Below are 23,553 nucleotides of genomic sequence, written 5' to 3' on the forward strand. Positions count from 1 at the left end.
AGCACTGCTAGAACTTAGAAATAGTAGTAATTAATAAACATATTCGTAATGATGATATACAGAACTGTTTTATTAGTAACAAAATTGATTTTAAAATGATAGAAATATTGTTTTGATTTTTTTTTTAAATTTAACAAGTTAAATTAAATTCTTTGAGAGACATGAAATGGAATGTAAATTAAGAAATAATGGGTGAAATCCATTATTTTGGTCTTTAATTTTTGAAATATAGAGGAGAGTGGAAAATACTCTGCATCTTCCATAGCAAAGGTTGCATTTTTATTTGTCACCACACTTTCTCTCTTAATATCTGAAACTGTGGTCGCTTTCTTGGATTAGAAGATTTGGCAGGTGCAGAGATCAACCACGACTCAGCTTCTACATCCATACCCTTAAAACTTCACCCTTCTGATTTCATCTTCAACAGTTTCTTATGATTTTGTTGCTTAGGTTCTCGCTTATGATTTCAGTTTGAGAACCCCACAGCAGGTTGTACTCTATTTTTGTATTGATTTTGAGAAGGAACTTGTGCTGGCTGCCTCTGTAATTATTATAGCTTTAAATTGTTCACCCCTGTTTCTGTACAATCAACTACTATCTGCACAATATTGATACAGTATTTGTTTTTGTTATTCTTCTCGTTTTGTCTGGTTTTGTCGGGAAAAGAAACACCGTAAAATATTATGAATATCTGTAAACTGTCACGGCTCCACTATCATTGAAAGAAAGTATTATTATTGTAATCTTTATAAATAAATAAAGTATTGTATAAAATAGTCTAGATGGGAAGCCCTGGATTCGGCAATCAAAATAATGGGCAGCAGCAACGGTTAGGCATAACAGAGCCCATCTCATTGGGTGGACCCACTGAATATGATCTGATCAAGACACGTGAACTTGAGAAGGTTCGGATTATTGTGATTTTTTAAAAGTTTTGAGCTTTTAAAATCGTTACTGTTCTGAATATGGATTTCTGGATGTTCAGCATTTGCAAGATGCTGGCTTGTATGAGAATCATCAGGAGGCAGTTAGTAGGGAAGAAGTACTTGGCAGGCTAGACCAGGTTGAATTTATTTTTGAATTGCACTTTTCAATCTGTGCTGTGTGATCCCATAACAGGGAAACTGATGATGTGCTATTTTGATAAGTTATAGATTGTGAAAATTTGGATCAAAACCGTAAGTCGTGCAAAGGGCCTAAATGAACAACTTGTGCAAGAGGCAAATGCCAATATTTTCACTTTTGGCTCGTATCGACTTGGGGTATGAGGCTGCTTTATCTTCCAAATCTTTCCTTTTTGCATGCACACTCATGCTGGTGTAGTTTTGTCATATTTTCATTGTGCAGTTCATGCAATATTTGAACATCTATAAACCAGGATTGTGTTGTCTTGTTCCTGCAGATTAATTGTGTTGTATTTGTATCTTATTCTATGCCATTTACTCACTGCCGATCGCTTTTTTTTTTTTTATATATATATTATTTTACCAGGTACATGGTCCTGGAGCAGATGTAGACGTTCTTTGTGTGGGGCCAAGATATGCATCAAGAGATGTACGATAATTTGTACCAGTTTTTTGTTTAAGTATATTTTTTTTTCAGGCTATATCTTCCACTGGCTAAACTGTTATTTGAATTGGCCTTAGGAAGATTTCTTTGGCGAGCTGCATAAGATGCTATCTGAGATGCCAGAAGTAACAGAGTTGCACCCTGTGCCTGATGCTCATGTACCAGTGATGGGGCTCAAGTTCAATGGCGTTTCAATAGATCTTCTTTATGCAAAATTATCTTTGTGGGTCATTCCTGAAGTAAGTGATTAAGCAAGATTAATAGGTTGAAGCTGTTTAACATCTCTTCTTACATATTCATTGATTCTCAGTAAACTGGCTTCTGTTTGTGGGACAGAACTTGGATATATCACAGGAGTCAATATTACAAAATGCAGATGAGCAAACTGTCCGCAGTCTTAATGGTTGCAGAGTGACCGATCAAGTCTTGCGTTTGGTTCCAAATATTCAGGTGGTGCATATAAATTTTAAAGAATTTTTATTTCGTGGCTTCCCAATCATTGATTGTTTTTGTTTCTGAAGTGCAGAATTTTCGAACAACATTGAAGTGCATGAAGTTTTGGGCAAAGCATCGTGGTGTTTATTCGAATGTGTGACAGAGATCTTACTCTAGTTTACTTGTTTGGTGTTCTTTATCTGTTTTGGCTCCAACTTCTTGACTATTATTGCTAATGTTTCACAACTACATAATGGGCATGCAGGTTACAGGTTTTCTTGGTGGTATAAACTGGGCGTTGCTTGTTGCGCGAATATGCCAGTTATTTCCAAATGCACTGCCGAATATGTTAGTGTCTCGATTCTTCAGAGTATATACAAAGTGGCGTTGGCCAAATCCAGTAATGCTTTGTGGTATTGAAGAGGGATCACTTGGACTTCAAGTTTGGGATCCCAGAAGATATCCCAAAGATAGATCTCATCTAATGCCAATAATTACTCCTTCTTATCCTTGCATGAATTCTAGCTACAATGTGTCGTCAAGTACATTGCGTATTATGATGAAAGAATTTCAGAGGGGAAATGAAATATGTGAGGTATTGGTAACAGTGAGCCATGCATGGTGTTTGCATTTGACAATTTAAGATATTTGAGTTGCTTAATTTCATGTCTCTGATATTTGTATCAGGCTATGGAGGCTAAGAAGGCCGATTGGGACACTCTTTTTGAGCCTTTTCCCTTCTTTGAGGCTTATAAGAATTATTTGCAGATAGAGATATCAGCCGAGAGTGGTGACGATCTTAGAAAATGGAAAGGGTGGGTTGAGTCTCGCCTGCGCCAGTTGACATTGAAAGTATGAATCTGTTCAACGTAGAATTTTTTTTCTCAGATCTCTATGTTTCCTTGTAACATAATTTAAGTGTTGTCTAAACATGTAGGTGGAGAGGCACACCTATGGCATGCTTCAGTGTCATCCACATCCTGGTGAGTATCCTGACAAATCCAGACCTTTCCACTGCTCCTACTTCACGGGACTGCAACGTATGCAAGGTGTTCCTGTCAGTGGTGCTGATGTTTCACAGTTTGATATAAGACCGAGTGTTGAAGAATTTAAGCATTCTGTCAACATGTACACTCTATGGAAACCTGGAATGGATATCCATGTCTTTCATGTGAAACGTCGTAGTATACCAACCTTCGTATTTCCTGGTGGCCTTCGACCTTCACACCCATCTAAACTAGCTTGGGAGAGTAAGCGGGGTTCAGAATTAAGTATTTCTGGTTCGTAGAAACGAGAAATATGAGTTTAAGTTTGATAGAAACGAGAAAATAGATTAATTCATTATAAGATTTTTGATAAAGAGTGTTATCTGATTCGTAGAACTTAAATTTATACATGAATATTTTCAACAGGAGCCAACCATGGCAGGAAGAGAAAACTAGCTGAAGATAGTGCGGATAGCTTGAGAAATTCCAAGTCCCTTGCATCTTTGTCTCCCTCCACGAGGGAAGTTCATCCTGTTGTCATTGCTAGTTGTTGCTATGAGAAATGTAATGACTCGGAAATCATTAGTACCAGTGAAGAACAGAGTGAGAAACCTGATTTGGAATCTACAAGGGAATGTCATGGGGATTGGGATGCCAATGGATCGTCTACTTCAAAAGATGCTGAAAAGCTAGCTATTGAGAAGATTATGTGTGGTCCAAACGATGCATACCGTGTCTTTTCAGAGGAATCCGATGAGCTTGAGTACAGAAATCAAGTCAAAGATTTTGGTGAGAATATGAAAAACAGCAGCAACTTAGACTCTTCAAACTCACAGGAGCCAATTATTCCTCAGAAGGACACTGCTTCTGCAACTTGTTTATACTCAAACGGTGGTTCAGAAGACCTCGAGGTTAACTTTTCATATATCACAAATACAAAACATTTGCAATCTTGTGTAACAATCATGGATCATACACGATGATATTAGAAATGTTAAGAAATTGACCATAAGTAAATGATGAAATTATCTGATGTCCATGTAGATTTATCATTTAGACTATATTGTTAATTCAGACTCTTGTGAGTTTACAATTCATACTAAGTTGACACCTGCATATGTTTTGCAGAATCTCTTCATCCTTAGTAATTATTTTCTGTTACTTAGTGTGAAAATTACATGATTTTTGTACCGTTGAATAGCATTAAGAAACATAGTTTTTCTACAAACATTTTGATACAGTATGGTGTCATTTTTTCATTCATTCATTATTTATTTTTTAGACATAAGATAAATTTGAAAAAATGACACATATATATAGTGTCAAAATGTTAAAAAAAAACCTATATTAGCATATCGTTATCCCAAAATTTAAATTGTTCTGACTATTCCTTTATTGTTTGTGTACACACTTTGCTAAGTCGGCGGAGCTGACGGTGCCATTATTTAGTGGGATCCCTGCACCTGTGCCACAACGGAAGCCCCTTATCAGGTAAACTGTAAAACAATATGATCAATGGTTGAACAAATTGTTTTTGTCAGATTGTCATGTTTTGTTTGGTTTATACATCCTTGTAATCGAACTAAGTTGTAATGGAGATATGTCATGTTATGAAATTCTCCAAAATATAATTTTAAATTGTGTATAAGCTAATTTTAATAATTTTTTGTTTTTGTTTCCTAAACATGAGAAGTTTTTCTAAGCTGTGTCAAGTTTAGCTGGTTAACCATCCATTCTTGTTATTCACAGGTTGAAGTTCACCTCCTTGGGAAAAGCTGCTGATTGAAGTGCTGACACACTTGAATTTGAATTTTCTCTGAATATTTAGTGTTATTATTTTGTGGTTTTGAAATGTACTGATACACAAGAATTTTGATGTTTTAAAAAATATTTAAAAACCTTTTTAATATATTAATATTAATATATTCTTTCGGTACCAATTATAAAAAGGTTCAAAATATATATATATATATATATATATATATATATATATATATATATATATATATATATATATATATATATCTTTAAATTGATAAGATATTATCATCAACTTTTTACAAATTTACTTTTTAGTACCATTAAAAAAAACTTATATATAAATCTATGCCTTTTTATTTTACGTGAAATCTGTTTGTATCTTAACAAATATTATTATGTATGTATGCATTATCAACCTATAGTTTTCCTATTAACAAATTACTGTTTGTATTTTATTGAGTGAGTCATTCACTTTAGAGAATTGTTATTCAAATGAAATAGTAGTACTGCACTATTTTAAAAAGAAGGCACATTTTGTTTACTAAGAACTCAATAGTTTATACCAATCATAAAGGGTGTCCATTAGATCATGCAAACGGACCAAATTAATTTATTCCCTATGTCACTCACCACAATTCAAAATATCTTTCCAAATTCATCCATCTATACTATTTAATTCAAGAATAATGTCAATGATGTGTTAGTTATATTTGTGCAATTGCCTAATTTTTTATTTATATTTTATTCAGTAGTTTTCTTAATAAAAATATTATTATATTTGATTAACTTTTATAAAGACCCTTCTTTTTACAACTCAAAGTTGTTGAGTGTTCTTGAATTATATTTTAATTGTCCTTGTGTGAGGATCGACAAGTAAACATATGTTGAATATGTGTGTCGGACTAATAACATTAACAAATTATTTTAATTAAGAATATTAAAAAATCATATAATTAGTCATACATATAGATAATTAACATGTTATTTATTTTCTTCACGTGACAAGATTTTTTTTTGTAAATATACTAAAAATAAAAATCCAGAATGTTATTTGACATGAAATTAAAATTAGTTTTTATGTGAATTTTGATTTTTTAATTCTTAATTTTCAAAATAAATAGATATAATCATACGTTAAATTTCTAATGTGTCAAATATTAAACAATTTAAATATTAAGATGAAACTTGACACATTAAAAACAAATTTATAATATTTTTTATTTATAGGTTTGAAGAACAAAATATATTAAAATTTTAAATTAAAAAAATTCCATATAACTTTAGTTTGCAACTTTTAACAATTTTTCTCTATTGAGCGGATGAACATCTCAATCTACTTGTGAAGCGTGAACAGGTGTCAGTGGACACAGGTGAGTGACGACAACAGCATCATGATTCATTAGGCCATACATACATACATACATACTTTCTATCACATTTGATCTGATATTTTAGATTCGGATCCATCCATGGCCACTGAATGAAAGACTGTTACTTTTTACTTTCATCCTTTTTGTTTGGTGAGAATAAATGAGTTTTGTAATGAGATGATTATGTGTGCTTTCATTCTTTAAATTTCGGTCTAAGACCAGACAAGTTGGATATACCAATGAATCATTCATTATCAAAAGCCTTTTAAGTTCCAAATTCCTCGTACCTGAGCAAGTGTTGTTGGCGGCATGGAGAAGGAGCAGCTTGATTTTGTTCTGGTGCCGTTGGGTCTGTTGGTGTTCCTGATGTATCATATCTGGCTTGTCTATTCCATCGTACACAACCCTCTTCGAACTGTTATTGGCCTTAATGCTGAGTCTCGTCATCAGTGGGTTCTTGCCATGATGAGTGTGAGTTGTCTCTATCTCTCTCTCTCTTTCAATTCATGAAAAATCCTATCAGTTTTGAATATGTGCTGACAAAATTTTGATTACAAAAGGATGGTGAACACAGGTGGGTCATTGATAGTTTTTGGAAAATTGTTTCTTTTGGATAAAATCAGTGTTGTCCTTCGTGTTCATCAACCCTCCCTTGGCGTATATGACTATGGAGAACTAAAGTTCAGATATTTACTGGAAAATATGTAAACACTTACATGCTTAACAGCTTTTAGAACAGGATTGTTTCTGAAGATGAAATGTTCAGAAAAAAAAGAACCTTTGTGTCTGAATTAGTGTCCTCATTTTGTGGTTAGGCTTTTGTAGTTTGATATGAAATTGACAATCGCACTTCATGTTCACTGTTCCTTCTTATTACTGAGAAATCAATGACTAGTTATTTTATGATGATTCTTACAGTAAGGGGTAAATAAAGAAAAAAAAAGCAGGAGATTTTTCCTGTTTCTTGAGGTCATTGAGTAAAGTGCAGCAGCATATTTCCCATTTCTGTATTCTTTCATTGTCTGTTCACAGTGTTTGGTTGTTGGATGAATGACAAAAGTGATGGGTTTCTTACATAGGATTTACAGGGGAACTCAACTTCTTGCTGTATGTTTGGCAATTTTTGTCTTTATTAATGGCAGCATGTGGCAAGTTGTAATTCATTGAATCCAATTACGACAAATAGTTGAGGCCGGAGTGACAAGGTATTCAGAAAAATAGAGCCAACATACGGTTTTTTGGTTATTTCATTTCCTTCCCATTTGGTTCTTTTTGTTCTTGTTTTTCTCAGTTCTCTGTTGTTATTTTTAAAGGTTACAAAGCTTCCTTGTTTGACTCCAATACTCTTAGTTTGAAATGGTCAAAGCACCAAGTTGTGAAACTGAAAGAGATGGCTGAAAGGTGATAATAATATAATCATCAAACAACTGTTACCACTTGTTTTTATACAACTCTAATACAAAACACCATAATGAGGCCATGCTTTTGTCGTACATTTAATTGTAGTGATAGATAGTGTAAAAAAAACAGCTCAGAAGAAAACTCGACTTAATTACGCATAGCAGTTACTGCTCACTGGTATGGTCTTAGACTGAATATCCATGCTGACTATGTTATCATGGACTGTTGCTGCTGATGTATGTTTGATTGAGATGTATAGCCTTTTGAGGCTCTAATTACTGTCTTAGAAGGTATGAAAAAAAGTTATGGAATTGATTGTGCTGGTATATTTTCAGGAACCGATGAAGAATGGGGTTCTGGCAGTGCAAACTATTCGCAACAATATCATGGCATCTACTCTTCTATCTACAACAGCCATCACACTCAGTTCACTTATTGGCATTTTTGCTAGCAGTACCTGGAATAATGACGAGCCTTTAATACCTTACGGTAATAGTTCAGTCAAACATATTTCTGTCACCATTTGCTTCCTCATTGCATTCTTATGCAATGTGCAGTCCATAAGATACTACTGCCATGTCAGTTTCTTGATCACTGCACCAACACTCAGAGACAAAAGGGAGTATATGGAATATATTGCTGTGACTTTGAATCGTGGGAGTCATGCTTGGTCTATTGGACTTCGAGCATTTTACCTGTCATTTGCATTCTTCCTCTGGATTTATGGGCCAATACCTATGTTTGCATGCTGCTGCTTGACGTCACTTGTTTTGTTCTTCTTGGATACAACAGCTAAAATCACGCGGAATCTTCATAGTAACTCATTCAGGAAAGATAGGGGAACCCATGATGTAGAGTCTGTTGTGGAACCTGATTATCATCCTTTGCCTGCTAACAATTTGTATCAAAACTCAGACGTCAATCATGTATGAGAAATTATAAATGTAACAAATTTGTACTTTCCAATTGAGAAGTATGAACATGTTCCAGGGGTGTTATTGAAGGATTCAATGAGAGTACTAGGTAGTCATTTTTGTTTACTGGTATGTTAGTTACATTTCACTTCATTGGGATGAACTTGCTTACAATCGTCCCAATCATTTTTGCTGTACCATTCAATCTCTCACTCTTCTACAACAAATTATATCATGACAAAGTATCAACAGTTTGATTAGTCATCATTCATAAAGGGGCTTGCACTGCATGTTTGGATAGCTAGACTAATGGAATTCTGTCAAGTTGTCGCCACATCGACCATATGACAGCAAAGATAGAAGCAGCCATATATTCTTGAGTTTCCTCGGTTACCAAATCGTATTCTGTAAAAGATCGATGGAAGATCAGATTGAAAACCAGAGCTAATAGAAAGAAGACCAAACAAGAAGTAAGACAACAATTGAAGAATAGATGTTGATGTCTTTTTTTTAGAAGACAAACAACAAGATCAGTCCATCTGTTCCTGTGTTGGAAGCTTATCTAAGATGACCTACACAGGCAGCTGTTAATTACTTAATTGTAATTTGTAATATTATATTATGATGATTCATGCATCACTGAGGGCTACGTGTGATCCACACACTAAGAGCATTTTAGATAAATTCAAATACTACATGGGCAGGAATTAAACTAAAAGGTGGAGTAAACATCAGCAGCAATCTAATTATAGATAGTAAATAATTTTTTATGCTACAATCTAATTATAGATAGTAAATAATTTTTTATGCTACAATCTAATTATAAATTATAAAGGTCAATGATTTCCGATTAGATTTTACTGTAAATTTCCTTACACTTGAGGAAGTTAAGAACAGATTTTTCTACCTGTGAGGCACATCATTTTTGCTTGGAGAGAGGGGAAGAAAGAGAGAACCTCACCCTCATTTTCTTAAACAGAAGATATATATATGTACGTTTATATATATATATATATATATATATATATATATATATATATATATATATATATATATATATATATATGTGCTGAAATGAGTGTATGTTTACGCTGAAAGTGATGGGTTTAAGGGTAAGTTGTTTGTTGAAAATGCTTTTGATTGACTTGTATGCAAGATGTGGGGTGGTTATAGAAGAAAGCACTTGATTTTCCTTTGATTGATCTTTAATGGAAGCCATCTAAGATGACCTACACAAGACAGCTGTCAATTACTTAATAGTAATTTGTAATATTATGTTTATGATGATTCATGCATCATTGAGGGATTATTTAATAGTAACAATGTAGTTATCGACAACACAATTATGTAAACACTATTATTGCCAACCAATCTTGTTTATAATAACTTTGTTGAAAGGATAAACGACAACATAATTTTGGCCGACGGTCTTTTTGTCTAAAAAGCACATAAGGAACAGTTCTGAACAGTTTCAAGAGTGATAACAAAAATAACAATAGAAAAGGTGTTGAAAATTTAAAGTACAAATGTAAACCTATCTTACGAGTGAATTTTGCAGTGGATTTTATAGAATTGAGTTAAGTTTATAAAGTACTTGAAACAAAATGGCACGTGGTTTGAGCTAGTGGCATGTGTAAGCATTTCTCCATGGGACCTGACAAGAATAAAGAAAATGACCACATGGAAGAACATGTTATCTCCATCTCAATTTCAGTTCTTTTTTAGTTTCTTCAGATAAATTTAGTCAAATCAAATCATAATTGGGAAACATGGTGGAAAGCATATACTAATCATACTAATAGTGTCGGTATTAATTTCCATTTCCCAATTTTTATTCAGTCAGAAAAAATGGATTTGATTATAGTTTTTGCAGACTTTACGAATTAAAAGATCAACGGGGAACCTCTTTATCTTTACTTACCATGGAGGAAAAGAGAAGGTTTTGTGAGTGGAAATGTCAAGGTGGGCTGGAAAAAGACAAGGGTAGGTCTGAGTGAAAGGAAAGAAGAACCAATCAGAATTCACTGAGATTATAAAGTTTTGGTGTTGGGTGTTGGTTATGTTGTGAGGTAAGTGATATGTGAACAGTAAAGTTTGAAAATTGAAGAGGCAGCATGGAAGTAGATGAACTGGACTACGTGTTGGTGCCTCTGGGTGTGTTGGTGTTGGGAATCTATCACGTTTGGCTTCTCTGCACTATAATTCGTTACCCATCTCACACTGTCATTGGCTTGAATGCTCAGTCTCGTTACCAATGGGTTCTTTCCATCATGGCAGTCAGTACTCTGTTTCTCTCATTTTCTCTATTTTTCACTTTACACTTGGCACATATGTTGAGATTTTCCATTCACTATTGATATTACTAAATAGTTTATATAAATGGTGAATAACCTTGAATTCTTTAGCTAGTTATAGGACTGAGTTAGATCCAAACTTAGATTCTAAGATGGCATCAGAAAACCTATCTTAATAGTTGATGTTGGGAATTTAAGTGAGTCAGGTCACATGGTGGATAAAAATGAGAAAGTAGAGTATTATACAAAGTTGTAATACCCATTAACATATTGTCTTAAAGTTTTAGACGGACACCGGTGTCAATTTCTTATATAGTTGGAGTTAGATAACCAACGGTTGTAGTGGATAGAACTTTAGGCTAACTTTTGGAATTGAGTTAGGTCCTAAGGCTAAGTGCTAAGATGTTTTCTCTCTTACTGAGATGTGCAACTTCACGTGTTATTTCTCAAAGACTGTCTATTATCTTGTACAATAACAGTTTTGAATATTTGTCTTTAGGAAACTACCTGTAAATAGAACTTCAGCTAACTTTTGAATTGAGTTAGGTCCAAGCCTAAATTCTAAGATGTTGTCTCTTACTGAGATGTGCAGATGCACATGTGTTGTTCTTACTCATATAGACTGTTTATCTTGTACAATATCAGTTTTGAATATTTGTCTTTAGGAAACTACCTGTTAATAGAATTTTGGGGTATCTATCTTTAGAATAGAGTTGAGTTAAAACCCAACTGCTAAGATGTTGTCTCTCACTCTGATATGTGCAATTGTGCATGTGTTGTTCTTACTCATAAAGACAGTGTATCTTGTAGAAAAACAATCTTAAATATTTGTCTTTTGGTATCTAACTGTTGATAGAATTTTAGTTTAGAACTTTTTGTCATTTACTCCCCCAATAACACCCCTTATATAAAAATATAAACTCATGAAATTGTTACAAAATGATATTGGAAGTCCTGTCTCGACTAGATATAAAATCAATTTATAATAGATATAAATCTCATTTTACAAACTGATTTTGTGGGGTTGAGTTAGGCTTAAAGTTTATTTCTTAATCTTTTTGGCTAGTATAATTTTATTCACTGAGACAATTGTTTCCTCAACAAACTACATTTGCATTGTTTTCAGGATCCTCTGAAAAATGGGGTTTTGGGAGTTCAAACAATCCGCAACAATATCATGGCATCTACCCTTCTGGCTACAACAGCAATAACTCTTAGTTCACTTATTGGCGTTTTTGCAAGCAATGAATCAGATACCAAACTAGTTTATGGCAACAAAACTTCCCTTAATTCTTCAATCAAACGCCTCTCCATCTCACTATGCTTCCTCGTTGCATTTCTATGTAATGTGCAATCTATCAGATACTATGCACAAGTGAGCTTCTTGATCACCACACATGCACTGAAAGGCCAGAGGGATTTTATAGAATATGCTGCAAGATCCTTAAACCGGGGGAGTTATGCTTGGTCTCTGGGGCTGCGTGCCTTCTACTTTTCATTTCCTCTTGTCCTTTGGATTTATGGGCCAATACCCATGTTTGCTTGTTCCTGCTTCACATCATTTATTTTGTACTTCTTGGACACAACCACTAAAATCACACGAGATCTTCACACCAAGTCATTCAATAAGAGGGAAACTGGGGACACAGAAGCATCCTAGTTTCATAATTCTAACTGTCCTTGAACTTGATAATCTTTTAGCTCGTGGTAAAGTTCAATATAGAGCTTTCTATATTCATGTAATGATACCATTATTGGTTAATTACAGTACAAAAAGCAAATTCGTGAGAATTTGACTCAGAACGGATAAGATTTTACCAGTATGGAGATCTATGTGTTGCTCTTCCTTACACAATCTTCATTGAAAAGTATTTGTAGTATATTGAAGTATTTTGAAGGGAAAAATTGTTTTCTGTGTGAATGATTCAATGATTGGAGAAAATGATAATAATTGGGGTTTTGGGAGTTCAAAAATCAGCAAAAATATCATGCCATCGACTCTTCTTGATACAACAGCAATCACTCTAGTTCACTTATAGGCGTTTTTGTAAACAGTGACTCACATACCAAACTAGTTAATGGCAAAAAAACTGATGTTCAATTGTATATTTTCTAAAACCATCTCTGTTTTGTTATTGTTACTGGTGAATTATTTATACTATTGACTGAGAAATATGTGTTGTATCTTGAAGTAATTTTCCCCCTGTTAATTTGTTTCGGTCTAACAGCTTTTACAATGATTTAGTTCGGTTTGAACACCTAATATCAATCTTATGCTTGGTGAATAAAGAACATGAACTTTATTAGTGGCAAGCATGTAATGGATGGTGCTGGTTTACCCATTATACAGTTATTATTACTCTCTCGAATCATTTCAGAAATGTCCTTTCATTGTATGACCAAACATATATAAATGGATGGCATAGCTTTGAAAAACCAAATCAGATTTGATTGGAGTATATAATTGGTTGTTTGCATTAGATTAAGGCATGGCATGTCATGTCATGTCAGGGCAATGAAACGAACATAACATGCTCTCCAAGCAATGTGGGACTAGCTTAATTGATTGTCAAAATGTGAAAAGATTGATGATATATATGTATGCAAGGGAAGTCAATGATTGGAGGAAGTGATAATATTTGGACAAGCAGGATCAAAATCATATCTTTTATCTTGTTTGATTGGCTTCTAAGTAAATCACACTTGGAAATGCAACTACGTTGAATAGATATAAAAAAGTTAAACACGATATAAGATAAAAAATTTATAAATCCATTAAAATTTTGAGTTAAAATTGATATCAATCATTACCTTAGACTTACGGTCTTATTGACGTTGTGTCTTCAAAGTGAATTCTCTCTTGAAAAAGACTCATTAATCACTTTATTTTTCTGTAGGATGGGAAATGCATAACAGAAGCAGAAAATGATGAACATAATGGCAGAAAAATATCTGCTACCAATTCTGGTAGTGGGAATTTCAACATATCAGATACCCTTATCAACAATATGGTATGCCAAATCTTTCTTACCATACTAAGACTAAACCTTCTTTTGAAAGGTATTCTTTTTTTCATTCACTTTTAAAAAATCAGCTCACTTTTTTTCATTCCCAAAATTCCAAAACGTAAAAGGGTACATTTCAAATTACTTTTTAGGATTAAAGAAGTGTGTGAGTCGATTCGTTTAGCAGGAAACTGCTACCTCAAACAATGATTATATTCAAAATTGAATAACTTTAAGAATTTAAGCAGAATGTTTTCAACACGTAAATGTTTTTTTAGCATTATTTGATGTGATAAACCTGAGTAGCTGTTAGAATATTAGAGCAAATTACCGGTGGTGGATGGGTACGTGAAAAAGGACATATTCCTGCATGGATATTCAAAACTTTGAGAATGATTGGATAACTAGTTACTGTGAAGAAGATTATCTCAACATCATATATCAATTAATAGCAACTTGGGTTGGCAAGCATGCAGATGATAACATGGACCAGCCAATCCTTAGCCGAAAGCTTGCAAATTCCACAATAAGATGCATGTTTCTGTGTTTGTTTTGTACTTTTTAGTGACTTTTTCTACTCATACCTTGCATAATAGAAAAGAACGAACCTTGTTTTGTTCTTCTGTCAATTTTTCAAACGAATTTTCAAAATGATGCTTCATTATGTGAACCTTGTTGCGAATGATCTTTGCTTTTCTTTTTAGCGATTGTTTATTTACATTGAATGACTGACTATAATAGTTATGACAAAAGTTATATGAAATCCGTAAAGTTAAAAAAGTAATTTTTATATTTTAGTACTAATTTATTCTTATTGATGCTAATTTTTCTAATACAGTTGTATTATCCTACATTGATTTGGAAGGAGATTCTACGTTCGTTTTGACATGAAGATGTCAGACGTAACAAACAATGTGAAACACTAATTGTGTGCAATGTAGAGGGACAAATTCTTATTTTCTACTTCAGACATTAAATATTTTGAATATCTATCATAACAAGTTTTGATCATAATTTCACTTTTATCAAGACATTCATATGTTATAACAAATCTTCTAACATTGTTATAATAATTCTTATTTTTATTATGAAAATGTTATCTATAACAGGTGAATTTTACTTGTCATAAATGGTTATAGAATTTCTTTTTTTCATTAATAAATGTTAGTTTTTAATATTTTATTAGTGAAGGAGTTTAATCCACAATTTTTTTTTATTTTTTCATATTAAATTTATCAAACTAATTTTATAATTTTTAAATATGAATATAGTTGAATTCATAATCTCGTGTTTTCTTAAACCACCTTGGAAGGATAGTCTAAGTTGTGTTTGCTCACTTTCAGACACAGTTTTGTTTATCTTAATATTGGTCTTAGCAACGTTGGTGAGCGATGTATAGTTACATATGGAACAATGTCAAAAGGAATCTTGGTCCTTATCAGCCATCAGAAACTAAATATTCTTTAGACCAAAAACTGCATGCGATTCGACTAAACATGCAAAGCATATTACGATTCTAGCTCATTCTCGAATGCAACAAAGTAAGACACCACTCCACTTTTTGTTATGGTGTGATTTGATCTGAACAATGATAATAATAAACTATAAAACAACATCATTCAAGATCTAGACCACCTTCGTATATTATTAAATCTTATTATATACTTTTATATTTTATAAATTATCATTATACTTTTATGTTTTAAAGGTTTGTAGGCTTTTTTTCTCTTTGATTGTAGGATTTTGGTTTGATAAAATACGAACAGATCATATAAGACAACATCAAACTACGTTCAATAAAAAAATACATTAAAAAAATAGATTTATATATTTTTTCTATTTATATATTATTTATTTTACTTGTTTTTAATTAATGTGAAAAACTTAACTTATTTTGGATTTCTAACATTTTAATCTTTTCTATATTGACAAAATACTTTTAAAGAAAAAATCTTAGCCTTAATATTTAAAAAAAATCTTAGCCTTAATTATTTGAAAACTTAATTTTATATTTTAATTTTTACCCTTTTGCATAAGTTAAAAATTGTTATGCAATAAATTAAATAATTTTTTGAGAATTTGTCGTTGGAAAATAGTATAGTTAAATTGTGTTACCCAAATATAGAAAGACTAATTGCTTGACAAACATTATACAATATACCAATTAATTATTTTGTGTGGTATATATATGTATGTGTGTGTGTTATAGTGTACTTACGATAATAATACATCATCTCCATAATTTTCTTTGCCTATTAAAAAAATAGTAAAAAAGTAAGGTTATATCCTTGATGGTAGAATTATATAGTATAAAAATAAGTACAAATTTCATCTTTTAATTTAATTTTATGATTTTTTTTTTTGTGTTTATATCAATTTGATCGATAGAAGTCAGTTTAACAAAAAAGAAAAGAAATTAAATTTTAATATTTTTCTTAAAAAAATAAGCATAGCTTAAAATATTAGCATTTTTTTATTCTACGTTAATAAACATTAATGTGTGTGATTGAACTTTGAATTTAAATGTGATAAAAAAATTAGTTAAACTTCTATATTTATATTTTAAATATTAAAAGCCTATAAATCTATTTTTATTTGTGATATTACAAAACCATGATATTATATACCTTTTAAAATTATTTATATATATTTTCAATCACTAAAAGAATTTGATTAAAACCCATTTGATTTCTGTTCAACTATGAAATCTTAGTATGTTGACAATAGCTTTCGATTTTCAAAAATACTGGTTTATATGCAAGACAGGAATTATAGTGGGAGGAAAAAACTGGTGAAAACTATATATATGCACGTAATTAACTTGTATAGAATCAATGAAGAAGAAGAAAACTGTTACTGTAAGTTATAATTAATTATCATTTTGAATTAGTGGTTTATATTTGATGATATATGAAAGTGGTCTTTAAATAGTAATGAGCATGTAAGTCACATCCGAATGAGTGTGGATCTACAAATTTGGAAAGGGTCTCTGTCATCTGAAAATAACAAATTTTCCTTCGTGATGAGCTATAGCTTTAAAGCAGTAGGTCTAGAAAATGGAAGAATACTTTCATTAATTTCATGTTTCTTGCATTGCAGACAAGGCAAGTGATATTTCACTGTATCTTCTTCTTCACATTGTTTATCAGATATATATGGGTTCTATCTTGGATTGCAATACCACTACTAAACTACTACTATACATCAATTTCCTACCACTAATACGTCACATGAATAGTAATAATGGGGTCATCTTCATCCATGAAAACCACCCATTTCTCTCCTTGTTTTTAGTTTTAAACTTTTGTTCATTCACCATAACCAGATATTATTTACAGTATATAAAGTTATTTGATCTTGGTTTTGTTCTTGACCCTTTGTTGTTGGCTAGATCACCTTGTAAATCATTGAACAAGAGTGTGGGGTACTGACTGGAAGAATCGTGAGAAATCAAGTATGTATGTGCCCTACAATATGTCATAGTCAGTTTTGAATTGGACCCCATACATTTTCTTCGCAATCCCTTGCCACAAATTCCAATTGCATGTGGTCCTTCTTCCATAAAGCAAGTTGTACTACATTCTTCTTGTTGAAAGCAAGTCAGATTTTTCTTTCAAGCACAAAATACAGATCTACTATGCCCAAATCAAATGTTTATACACACTACCACAGTGAAGGAAATCAGCAGCAAAAAGAACAAAAGTGTGTAGAAAATTACAAAAAAAAGCTAAATCCTTCATCAGTTTCTCATTCTTACTCTCTCATGCCATCGACAGACAGATAACTCGTAGTGTCCAACAGCCACACGCGTCTAACTACAAAAATATAAAGGTTAATTAATACAGCAATCATATGTTGGCCTAGATATCTATATTCATATCAAATAATATTGTAATTTCATTTCATCATTTTATGATATTGCAAGAAATTAAGGATAAATAATACAGTTGATGCCATCACTAGAATCATTATCCATTGATGCAGCCAAATCTGTTTTCTAAAATCTTGTATTGTGTAATTGTAACATCTGCAATCAGTAGAGAAAAGTGGCTAGTTAGATTCCAGGAAGAACATCAAATTATCTACGAACTTGGTGGTTGATAAAAGGAAATATACCAACAGTTGGTGTAGAGAGAGGAGGAATGAGAAACGGAGGCTGAAGGTGATGACAGAAGCATAGAGAGCACAAAGGAGTGAGATGCACAATCGATCACTTCCTTCTCTCTCTCTCTCTCTCTATATATATATAGTATAATATATATGCATATCATCATCAGTGCTCTCTATCTTCTGTCAACAACCTTAGAAAACCAGTGCCTCCCTCTCAGGCTCTTCTTCTACCTCACCCTGAAAGCAAAAAGAGAGAAACAAAGGGAAGGGGATGATGATAATGATAATGATAATGATAATGATAATGAAAGAGAGAAGAAGAGAATCGTGTGGGATGTTAGATTGCTCTCCAGCCAGTAGCAGCTATTTATAGGAAAAGTTGTAAAAGAAAGGGTAAAAGGGCCTCAAAATATTCCACTGGATTAGTAAGCTATAGCTAGTGGTGGTACCACAATGCAGTGACACTCTCCATTTTCTAACCGCTTCTCACGAGATAATTAAAACATCCTCAAAAGGACACACAGCTTATGTAACATCCTAACAACCATTCACGTACGTACTTGCTGTAAAACCATGCATGCTAATAATATAATCCAAACTCCCATATACTTAATAATTTATATACATGGATTTATTCTACATGATCTAGGTGCTAGTGTTGTGATATTTGAGACACCAACGGTGTGAATTAATTCAAAAGCACACAGTGCAGCTAGCCTGCACTAACTACAAGATCCCTCATGCAACAGTCACTGATATGGTATTGATTTGCACCCATGTGCAGTAGGATTTGAGTAAATCGTGTGATATCATCATATTGTTTCCTAATGTTAATAGTCCTGTGATGCTACTACACATAGTTGTTGTGATTCTCATCTATCTTGTTCCATCACTTACTGTGAGTGGTATGTGGGGTCCATCCACTGGATTGTAGGGACCTTTAGTTTCATGGTGCTTCAGAAACTCTTGTTATAATTTCCAATATACTCACAAATTATATTGTTAAAATCTGTTCTCTGTTTCTTGAATTGGAAATGTGAAAGCTAGCAATGGTATTATGTGAGGATTACTTTACCATATTTAGAGGGATACGTATAAAATCACACTAATGAGAAACATGGTGAAAACTCACTTCACCATTGCATGGTTGGAAAGTCACCATCAATATACAGGTACTACTGATTGTTGGATTTATCGAGGAGAAGTTGGAGATACAAACACCAACGAGATATAAATTTAACCGGATCGATATCTTTATCCAAAACCTTAAATCAATAGGTTAATGAATTTTTCACTTTTATACAATACTCTAATTTTTCATTTCTATTCAATGTTTGATTTGGACTCACACTTAAATTTCCATCAATAGTAATTCACGAGTGTTTACTGTATTAGAAAACATTTTATATTGATTAAAATATATTTTTTATATCGGTTTTTGAATAGATATAAAAGGTTAAAATGTAGAAAATATTCGACTTTTATACCGATTATTTCTATAATTGGTATAAAAAAATTTCTTTTTATAAATTTATTTTAGTTAAGGTTTTAAAGCAAAAACAAATAAATAAAATAAAACTTACAAATCATGGTACTCTTATAAGGATAAGACGTATATAATTTTGCTTCAGAGTTGTATTAAACAATATTTTGTATGAAGAGGAAAAAGGTAAAGTTTTTATGACTATTCTTAACTAATTTATAAAGGTCTAAATCAAAGTCATCCTTTAATTGAATGATGACGAGTTGCTAATCCAGAAGTGCACCATGACAAATGAAGAAAACGATTTGATATCTTTTTGTGCAAAACTTGCATGTCCACCCAAGTTGTTGTAGCCACATCATAATTTACTATATAAACTCATCTTTTTAAATGATTAACGTCTAGTGTCATTATATCTTTTCTATGGAAGATTGACTTTGATATAATTATTTAAATCTTTAAAGAGAAATTCAAGAATGAGTAAAACTCATACATGAAACCAAGGTAAAAAATCTTAATATAATAAATTTATAAATTTAAAATAGATTTATATGTATCATATTTCTTATATATTTTAGTTTTTCTTATATCTACTTAATCTTAATTTTTAACTTTTAGAACTCTATTCTACGAACAAATGCATCTTGGTTTTCGTATATAATTATTTTTATTTATTAAACAAGTTCTGTAAAAACATGTACCTTGCCATGATTTGGGCAACTCCATCGAGTAGTCTGATTGATTTCTCTACCCTATGTTTTTAAGTTTAATTAACACAATAATTAAGTCTGATTAATTAATAGTACTAAAATAAAATCATTTCTATAATGCACCCAAATAATCCATCTTAATATATATATAGATATAGATATGATAACGATTTAAATTACGATAAAATTGTATGATATTAATATTTATTTATCTCTTTTTATAAATTAACTATTTGCTAGAAAATTATACAAAGTTAAATTAAACTAGGCATATAAATTATTATTCTGTTATATACTGTTCATCGATTTGGCATCATGTCATCCACTGAACTCTAGAGTTATCCAGTTGTAAGAGAAAAAGTAGCAATAGGAAACAAACTTCGATTTCGGGTCCCTTTTATTGCAATCACAAGACAACAAGACAAAACAAATTAGTTATCTCTGCACAGAATTTTGTCGAAATTATCAATAACATGCTTTTAGAGAATACAGAAATAAGAATCATGAGTTTAGAATGAATTTATTATGAGGGTTTAATTTTAAAAAGTAAAAGGGAAAATTTAGGAAAAAAGGTTTAAAAGAAATATATAGCAAATATATAGTTTATTTTTATAAAAATCAATAATTAAAAAGGAACTCTATCGTACGAATTTTGTTTTCATTAATTAGAAAAAATCTTTTATGTATGTTATTTTAGATTTTTTTACCGACGTAGGTAGGAGGTAAATGAAATAGATATAAATTTACATACAGTATATAAAAAACTTAAATTTACATAGACAACAAACATAAACTTTTAACCTGTTCTTTTCTTTATTTTAAGCCTAAAATTTATGTTCTATGATGTCAATGTTGCGTCTATCAGGTTCTTTTTGGGTTACAGAAATACCAATAACATGAACCAAGTGTATAAGAAATCGATATAACTTTTTATCTAAAATCTTAAAATAATAGGTTAATGGGTTTTTCACCTTTATATATTGTTCTACTTTTTCATTTCTATTCAATGTGAAACTTGAACTCACACTTAGATTTTTACACAAACAACCAAGCTAAAACAAATAACCACAAAGAACAAAATTGTAAAACAAACAAATCAATACACTGTAAATGAAAAAGTGTACACATAAATGTTTGAAAAATCTAAGATATGAAAAAAATGAAAAATCTCTACATAATTCAAAAAAACACTACAAAAACTTAAAGAAAATTTTTAAACAGTACAAGTATCTCAAATAAATTTCTAAAGTATGATAAATGATAGAATTTACATTTAATCATTATACATAAAGCCTATATATAAGGTTGGACGTAAAAACAATTTTTAAGTAAACAGACGAAAACTTTAACAAATTACAAAAGTGTTATTTGCATTTTTCACATCTGATTTTTACATGTCAAACATAAATGGAGGAACAAAATAAACATATTTTGTGTTACGTACATTTGTTTTTTACTTGCTAGAGTAGATTAAGAAGGACATCAATTGATAAAAAAATAATTAAAAACTAACAGTAAAAAATATCTAGGCTGCTACATTTATTTTTGTTATATGTAATTTTTAATCGATTTTATTTTGAACATGCACGCGAGAAGTTGTTCCTATCAATACATCTTTTTATATTTCTTTCAAATATTTTATATTTTAAATAAATTAAAAATATTTGTGGTAATATCTTCAATTATATATTAAACATTATATTTTACTTTTAAAGCTCTTATTTTGAGTTTTAATGATACATTCTCTCCGTCTTTTTTTTACAATTATTAATTAAAATTAAAATTAAATATGTTTTTACTCCTTAAACTTTAAAACAATATTATAATTTGTTTTTATCCAAAATTTTAATATAAATTTTTAAAAATGAATATATATATATATATATATATATATATATATATATATATATATATATATATATTTATTCTAATCTATTTGTATTAATCGTTTTTGACGTGGCCGTTTTTCAGGTTATAGTTTAAATTATTTATACCGTTTGAAATATTTTAACTCAAATATTTATTTGAAAATTGTTTAATATGGAAAAAATATATTAATATTGTTGAATTTAAAAGACTATATTCATTTATTTTTAAAGTTGGAGACCAAAATGGTTTCAAAATTTTGAATAAGAACAAATTTTAATTTTGTGTCCAAATTTAAGAAAAAAAAAGTATTTAACCCTTAAAATTAATATTAGTCTTCATTTATATTTATACGTGTCTAGAATGAATCTAAATTTGCATGTACATTCCTACACGTCGCGATTTTAACAGAAAATTTCTACATTGAGTATAAATAATATTTGATATTTTAATGAATATGATTGATAAGAATGTATATATTCACTAAGTGCTCATATTCCTCTTTATAATTGCTAAAACATTTTTAATTTATTAGCCAGTATAAAATTGTAAAAAATTCATGAATAGAATACCCTTGGTTGCAACATTTTTAATTTATTAGCTAGTATAATATTTAATTTACTAAGCTAATGAATTGTAAAAAATTGAAACCGGATAAGGATGAAGCAATTTTTTTTAATAGATATAAAATAGCCTTGGTTGCAACAGATGAAAAATTCATGAATAGAATAAATTTTGGAAACTTTTGTGCATTATAAAAATCAATAAACATATACTTACTTATCTAAACTTATCCAAGAACGGTGATTAGATAGGGATAAAAAGTATCGTGTGTAGAATATTATTATTGGCTACGAAGAATGTGAGAGTGGACGGTGAGGATTTCACTTCCTGTAAAAAAAAATTGTCAAGTTCATCATAAATTTAAGGGTTAAATATGTTTTTAGTCCTTAAACTATTGGCCGTTTCTGGTTTTCGTCCCTCTTTCAAAATAAGGTACAATTTGGTCCTCATTCTTTTTGAAACGTTTGTTTTAGACTTCAAAAATTAACACCCCGGTTAAAAATTTGGTCCTCATTTAATCAACAAAACGAGGACTAAAACCAAAATTTCTGAAAACTAAAATGAACGTTTCGAAAAGAATGAGATCAAATTGTACCTTATTTTGAAAGATGGACGAAAATCAGAAACGACCAATAGTTTAGGGACTAAAAACATATTTAACCCTAAATTTAAAGTGAACACTTTGGCTCCAAATTTAAAAAAAGAAAAGGCCATTTTGTAAAATGTTTTAGGAAATTATTCCTTTCAAAATAGTTATAAAATTTAGAGGAATTTATAGTTTTGAGTTATGTGAATGATTAATATTTATGATATTTTTGTGGAGGAGAAGAAATAAAGTATATTTGTTTAATAGGTATAATAATTTGAAGTTATATATGTGCGGTTGAGGAGTGTGAAAAAGACGTAAGTGCATGGCAACTAGTCAAGAATGACGACATCTTGCCCCCAAAGCATGGAAACCAGAGAACATCCCTCAACGACGCACATTTCTTATCTGAACACCTTTTGTCTTTCTTCCATTTCTTTATATTTTTTAAAAAGTAATATTTTTTTATAAATTAAATATATTTTTTCGCTCTTAAACT

The 23,553-nt window shown here is 31.0% G+C and overlaps 3 protein-coding genes and 1 long non-coding RNA gene across 8 annotated transcripts; 3 read left to right on the top strand and 1 right to left on the bottom strand.

The window, feature by feature from the left end:
* The first annotated feature begins 358 nt into the window (after positions 1 to 358).
* LOC124832024 (nuclear poly(A) polymerase 1) lies at positions 359 to 4,899 on the top strand. 5 transcript variants are annotated; one of them, XM_088102990.1, is made up of 13 exons: positions 359 to 905; positions 986 to 1,063; positions 1,155 to 1,262; positions 1,492 to 1,554; positions 1,647 to 1,808; positions 1,906 to 2,019; positions 2,096 to 2,158; positions 2,270 to 2,599; positions 2,692 to 2,856; positions 2,942 to 2,987; positions 3,417 to 3,901; positions 4,411 to 4,481; positions 4,740 to 4,899. In XM_088102990.1, the coding sequence occupies exons 1-13, from the start codon at positions 783 to 785 to the stop codon at positions 4,774 to 4,776; spliced, it is 1,845 nt and encodes a 614-aa protein (XP_087959116.1). In that variant the 5' UTR covers positions 359 to 782; the 3' UTR covers positions 4,777 to 4,899. The 5 variants fall into 5 exon arrangements, with proteins under 5 accessions (XP_087959116.1, XP_087959115.1, XP_047162090.2 ...); XM_088102989.1 differs by having other exon boundaries at positions 362 to 905; positions 2,942 to 3,254; XM_047306134.2 differs by having other exon boundaries at positions 367 to 905; positions 2,942 to 3,284.
* Positions 4,900 to 6,123: 1,224 nt separating this feature from the next.
* On the top strand, positions 6,124 to 8,562 carry LOC124832002 (uncharacterized). Its single transcript, XM_088102993.1, has 2 exons — positions 6,124 to 6,592; positions 7,858 to 8,562. The coding sequence occupies exons 1-2, from the start codon at positions 6,431 to 6,433 to the stop codon at positions 8,452 to 8,454; spliced, it is 759 nt and encodes a 252-aa protein (XP_087959119.1). The 5' UTR covers positions 6,124 to 6,430; the 3' UTR covers positions 8,455 to 8,562.
* A 1,558-nt stretch (positions 8,563 to 10,120) lies between these two features.
* LOC124832000 (transmembrane protein, putative (Protein of unknown function, DUF599)) lies at positions 10,121 to 12,557 on the top strand. The gene is made up of 2 exons (XM_047306104.2): positions 10,121 to 10,712; positions 11,857 to 12,557. The coding sequence occupies exons 1-2, from the start codon at positions 10,551 to 10,553 to the stop codon at positions 12,388 to 12,390; spliced, it is 696 nt and encodes a 231-aa protein (XP_047162060.1). The 5' UTR covers positions 10,121 to 10,550; the 3' UTR covers positions 12,391 to 12,557.
* Positions 12,558 to 16,783: 4,226 nt separating this feature from the next.
* Positions 16,784 to 18,325, bottom strand: LOC124831992 (uncharacterized). The gene is made up of 2 exons (XR_007028311.2): positions 17,852 to 18,325; positions 16,784 to 17,762 (listed from the first exon to the last, which is right to left on the bottom strand). It is a non-coding gene; the product is annotated as an uncharacterized LOC124831992 (long non-coding RNA).
* Between the last annotated feature and the right edge of the window lie 5,228 nt (positions 18,326 to 23,553).

This window comes from Vigna umbellata, chromosome 1, assembly GCF_029865625.1.
Source record: "Vigna umbellata cultivar VRB3 chromosome 1, Vumbellata_1.0, whole genome shotgun sequence".
Taxonomy (NCBI): Eukaryota; Viridiplantae; Streptophyta; class Magnoliopsida; order Fabales; family Fabaceae; genus Vigna; species Vigna umbellata.

Bases quoted from the DNA above. Each gene is read 5' to 3' on its own strand.
- LOC124832000 (XM_047306104.2), top strand. From the start codon at position 10,551: ATGGAAGTAGATGAACTGGACTACGTGTTGGTGCCTCTGGGTGTGTTG. The intron at 10,713-11,856 runs GTCAGTACTCTG...CATTGTTTTCAG, and splicing joins GGGTTCTTTCCATCATGGCA to GATCCTCTGAAAAATGGGGT.
- LOC124832002 (XM_088102993.1), top strand. From the start codon at position 6,431: ATGGAGAAGGAGCAGCTTGATTTTGTTCTGGTGCCGTTGGGTCTGTTG. The intron at 6,593-7,857 runs GTGAGTTGTCTC...GTATATTTTCAG, and splicing joins GGGTTCTTGCCATGATGAGT to GAACCGATGAAGAATGGGGT.
- LOC124832024 (XM_047306134.2), top strand. From the start codon at position 783: ATGGGAAGCCCTGGATTCGGCAATCAAAATAATGGGCAGCAGCAACGG. The intron at 1,809-1,905 runs GTAAGTGATTAA...TTTGTGGGACAG, and splicing joins CTTTGTGGGTCATTCCTGAA to AACTTGGATATATCACAGGA. The intron at 3,902-4,410 runs GTTAACTTTTCA...CACTTTGCTAAG, and splicing joins GTGGTTCAGAAGACCTCGAG to TCGGCGGAGCTGACGGTGCC.